The following is a 5000-nucleotide window of genomic DNA, read 5'->3' on the forward strand; positions in this document are numbered from 1 at the left end:
ATCTTTGTTTAGGTTATTATTCACAATGGAGTATGTGGTATATGTAGTATAAAGTCTCACTAAAGTTGTTATTACTGATCTATTATGAAATATTATTGTCATTCTTATTAGTACCATATTACAATTTTTCCTTCTTCCTTCTTTATACCTTCATTTCTCCCTTCTCTCATTTACCACAAACTTTTTCTTCCATTTGAGTTTTTATTTTATTTTTTTACAAACATATATCTCAAAGACCCTCCCCCCTTCCCAGCTATGAGGAAGCGGAATGGCTGGAGCACGTGGAGGGCGATGGATCCCTCTTGTATGTGGAATCTTACGTGTCCAGCACAGTGAGGGAGAAACAAGCACAGGCATTCAAGGCGTCAGGAGGAGGAGAGAGGAAGCCAGCATTTTCATCTCCAACGAAGGATATCAAGAAGAAGAGTATGAGTTTCAATTTATGTAGATTATTAGATGGATAAAGAATTAGATTTAAAATTACAGACAAGTACAAAGGTGTTTTTTCTAATTTATAAAGCTATTAACCCCTTCTGATTGTCCTTCTAGAATTTAAATTCATCACAAATCATCCTTGTCTAGGGTGAGGATTGTTAACAGATTACGTTCAGTCTATATTAGGCTATTAGATATGAAGGAGAATCATTTTTAATATGTGTATGATTTTCAATAAGTAAGAGAGTAATTCTGATTTATTCAAAAGATTCGATAACTAAACTTGACTTTGATTTAGCATTAAAAAAAAGCTTCTCTCCACAGATAAACTCCTTCGCCTGTTACAGCGTAGGCCAAGCGTAAGGGTGAAGAGCGGTCACCGGGTTGGTGTAGGGGGAGAGGGAGGCCCAAGGAGTGGAGCCGACTTAGCTTCAGCACCCAAGGTCACCTTTAGGGATAACCCAAGTGGAGAAGTTAGGAAGGTCAACTTGCAGGTGAGTCTGCACTGAGTTTTTCTTTCCTTTTTATTTTCTCCATTTTGTTTCCTATTTTTTTTTTTTTTTTCTGATCTCTTTCTTCCCTGCTTAATTTTTTCCTTCCTTTTTTCCTTTAACTGTCTTTTATACTTTCCTTTTTCTCCTTTTGTTTTACTTCATCTTTCCCTATAAAAAGTCTTATAATAATTGAGCCATATGAACCATGAAATGCATTGTAAAATACCAAGCTTATAACATATACATAATCCCACACATAATCCAGTTTCCATCATACACAGGTATTTGAAGGAGGAAATAACTTGGGTCGTCGAGCAAGCTTGTGTGAGACAGTCTTGGGTGTTGTTCCTGGACGTTTCAGTGAACCTCCAGACTCAAGGGTGATGGTGGCAGGTCTCGTCCCTGGTTCTCAGGCCCTTAGGGATGGTGTCATCAAGATTGGTAAGATGGGCTGATGTGCTCTTGGTTGCTTTGGACTGGATGGGAATGTTTTGAATTTGGAAAAAATTAGAATCATTTGTTGTTATTGCATTGTGTTGCAAGTGTGTTTATAAGTGTAAATGTGAGTATATATGAGTATTTGAATGATTTATAGCTATTATGTTGTGTTGTGAGTGTGCATTTATAAGTGTAAATATGAGTATATAGGAACATTTGAATTTTTTGATGTATCAAGATTGATTGATGTATCACCCTTTGTGATAAAAAGTGATAAATTTTTCATATTTTTAAGGTGACTGGCTGAAGGAGGTGGATGGAACAGACATCAACTGGGACAACTTGGATGACATTCTGGCTGAGTTACAGGTGAGTAAAAGTTGTTTTGTTTATTAACAGTTTTTGACAGATGTTTTCTATATAGCTTTTTTCCTGATTTTAAAACTTTTTTTTTCTCTTTATAGTAGTATATTTACATTAATAATCATTCAACTAACATTGCAGTTTTTAATTAGGTAATTATCTAGACAAATATTTCAGGAAATGCATCTGATGATCATTATCAACTATGATTCTATAAATTAAAGTCTATTACTATCTGATAATGTGTTCCTTATCACCAACTGTTATTTTGTTCATTGTTCTACATTATGAAGTCCATTGTAGAGCACAGGACAAATATGTAATACTTTGTGTTTAGGGAAGTTATAATCTTTGGCAATATTGTATTGTATGATTTTCAATGCATGTAAAATATGCATGATCATGTAGTTCTATGTTGCCTTATTTCTTTGGAGTACAGGAATAGATTAAATAGTCCAAAAAGCATAATGCCATTTTCATTGCAGATTCCTTCAACCATCAGCTTATCTGTGCAGAAATGTGCATCAGAGACCTTGCCTGAGGATACAGATCACGATAGAAAGGTGATTTCACTTATGTATACGTGTAAATGGTTTTATGTCCATCAGCATGTCATAAAATCTATAACAGTTCCTAATTGATTAATATCAAAAAGACTTATTCATTATATTTGTATTTTTACTTGCTTTCAGCATTGCATCCCATTTACATTCCATGTGGATGAAGTCCTTATCTGAGCAAGATAAATGAATGAACACAGCATTTCATCATAGAAAGCTAATATTACAGAAATACATCTCAGATAAATTTTTATCACTTTAAATGCCAAATAAACCAAATGTTACAACCAACTGAACTGTTCATTCTCAGTCATCTCATCTCCGTACCTTTACCATCAGAGAGTAATCCAGACACAGCTGGTGAAGGTGGTCACGGGAGTCGAGGTGGACAGTCGAGACAAGACCTTCCTCCAGGAGCTGCCCCACACTCTCCTCTACCTCAGTCTCGTGGGTGTGACTGAAGACTCACCTGATGGGGCTGATATTAGGTTTGTGTGTGTGTGTGTGTGTGTGTGTGTGTGTGTGTGTGTGTGTGTGTGTGTGTGTGTGTGTGTGTGTGTGTGTTTTGTGTGTGTATGTGTGTGTGTGTGTGTGTGTGTGTGTGTGTGTTTTGTGTGTGTATGTGTGTGTGTGTGTGTTTTGTGTGTTTGTGTGTGTGTGTGATTGTGTGTGTGTATGTGTATATGTATTTTGTGTGTTTTGTGTGTTTGTGTGTGTGTGTGATTGTGTGTGTGTATGTGTGTGTGTTTTTTGTGTGTGGATTGTGTGTGTGTGTGTGTGTGTGTGTGTGTGTGTGTGTGTGTGTGTGTGTGTGTGTGTGTGTGTGTGTGTATGTATGTGTGTGTGTGTGTTTGTGTGTGTGTGTGTGTGTGTGTGTGTGTGTGTGTGTGTGTGTGTGTGTGTGTGTGTGTGTGTGTGTGTGTGTGTGTGTGTGTGTGTGTGTGTGTGTGTGCGTGAGTGTGAGTGTGTGATGAAGACCAGTTTTTGTTGTATTTTGAAAAGTTTATTATGATATGTGATGTGGAGTGTAGGGGATTCAAATGGATGGACTGGTATTATCTGTTGGATATTTTCTTTTCTTTTCTTTATGTTGTTGTATTTGACATTATATTCAGATTTTATGATATCCAGGAATTTTTTGTCACATAAATAGTTTTAATCACTGTATTATTTCCAAAATGTTCTTCCCTTGTCAGGTATCAGTTCCCCAACTGGAGTAACAAGCTGGTTAAAGTGAGAGGCATGTTCATCACCACAGCCCACACAGTGCAGGAAGTGACAGGGGAGCCTACACTGTGGTACAAGTTCTTCTGCCTTTCCTTTATTCTTTTTTCCTTCTTCTTATTATTATTCTTTTTCCTCTCCTTCATTTCTTCTTTATATTCTTCCTCTTCTTCTTTTCTCCTTCTTCTTCTTCTTCCTCTTCCTTTTGTGTAAATCTATATTTTGTACTGAACTCAGGGTTTTTGCTCTTCTTTATCTTTTATACATATTAAGAGGTTTCTTATTTTGATTTCCTTTGTTGGCTATATATGGTATTTTATTGTACATTTTTGTTATCAGGAACTAAAGCAAGGTAACCATATTAATTCATATTTTTTTGGCAGCTCAACAGTGTTGATAGATGGCGAGTACTATCACGTTGCATATGTGAGAGAAAATAATGACATCTTCCTTCTTGCTCTTCCACATTCTTAGTAAGTGTTTCTTTTTCAATCTCTGTTTCTTTTATTTTTTCCTTTTTTCATTCACATATTATGGATTTTGATATCAGTTATCACTGTTATTTATAAGACTGTATAATAGCGACCATAAAAGCTTCTTTTTTTTCTTTGTATTTTAGTAGAATTTATTGATAACTAATACACATCATTTTAACTCTGCAGTGTGTCAAGCCATGAGATTATAGCACTGATGGAACAGATTGCTAATCTCATCAAATTTGAATTTGAAACCTTAACCAAGTAAGTAATTTCTTTGTGCTGGTCAACTCTTGCTTTGCTTTCCTGTTACTTGCTTTCTTTTAAACTGTTCAGTGTGACCATTGTTGAGAAGGGTAGGAATGGAAATTAATGATTCAACACGGCAAGATTATTTATGAAACATTTTGATTAATCAATTGATTATATAGATTATTGCTTTTGATTCATTTTGATTTTGATAATTGATTTTGATTCATTTTGATTTTGATCATTGATTTTCATTCTTCTTGTTTAATCTTATCAGGATTTTCCTAACTTATGTGGGAATTCCTAAGGCAAGTTAAAAGTAATGATTGTAGTTTTAATAATAATAGTGACACTGTAATCAAGAAAGAAAATCATATGAAGATGGCAGATGATATGATTAGGAATGACACAGACTGTAGTGATTATGAATAAAGAGTAATGATTTTTATGATAGCTAACTATGCTAATGAAAGTAAAAATATAAAATAGATAAAGAGGATAATAAAGATAATAAGAATGTTAATGGCAATAATTACTAAAATTGGGAGGCTTATGATCATAATGAAAATTATAATGATGATTACCTTAACCCCCCCCCCCTCCTCAATACCCAAGTGGTGTGGGTCTCTCCCACAACAAAGCCTACCTGGACCACCTCATGAGCCACATTCTGGGGAGTGTGTTGTCCCAGGGGTGTAGGGGGGCCGGAGGAGGGGGCAGCCAAGCCAACCCCTACCTGCCCCTTGTCCCCATCGTGTCGC

At 35.8% G+C, this 5000-nt stretch overlaps 1 protein-coding gene across 7 annotated transcripts in view; it reads left to right on the plus strand.

Annotated features, from left to right (window-relative positions):
* The window catches only part of in (inturned planar cell polarity protein), a 16631-nt gene that overhangs the window by 2605 nt on the left and 9026 nt on the right, over positions 1-5000 (plus strand). For all 7 annotated transcript variants that reach the window (XM_086551466.1, XM_043037875.2, XM_086551464.1 and 4 more), the window contains exons 3-12: positions 254-426; positions 760-929; positions 1211-1370; positions 1663-1736; positions 2216-2293; positions 2630-2778; positions 3487-3588; positions 3898-3987; positions 4177-4254; positions 4855-5000. The exon at positions 4855-5000 is cut by the window's right edge and continues 59 nt beyond it. In XM_086551466.1, the coding sequence (XP_086407592.1) occupies positions 254-426; positions 760-929; positions 1211-1370; positions 1663-1736; positions 2216-2293; positions 2630-2778; positions 3487-3588; positions 3898-3987; positions 4177-4254; positions 4855-5000 (1220 nt within the window). The remainder of the gene's footprint in view (positions 1-253; positions 427-759; positions 930-1210; positions 1371-1662; positions 1737-2215; positions 2294-2629; positions 2779-3486; positions 3589-3897; positions 3988-4176; positions 4255-4854) is intronic.

The sequence above is a fragment of the Penaeus japonicus genome, unplaced genomic scaffold (assembly GCF_977035675.1).
Source record: "Penaeus japonicus unplaced genomic scaffold, GWHDUDI00000001_assembly GWHDUDI00000025, whole genome shotgun sequence".
Taxonomy (NCBI): Eukaryota; Metazoa; Arthropoda; class Malacostraca; order Decapoda; family Penaeidae; genus Penaeus; species Penaeus japonicus.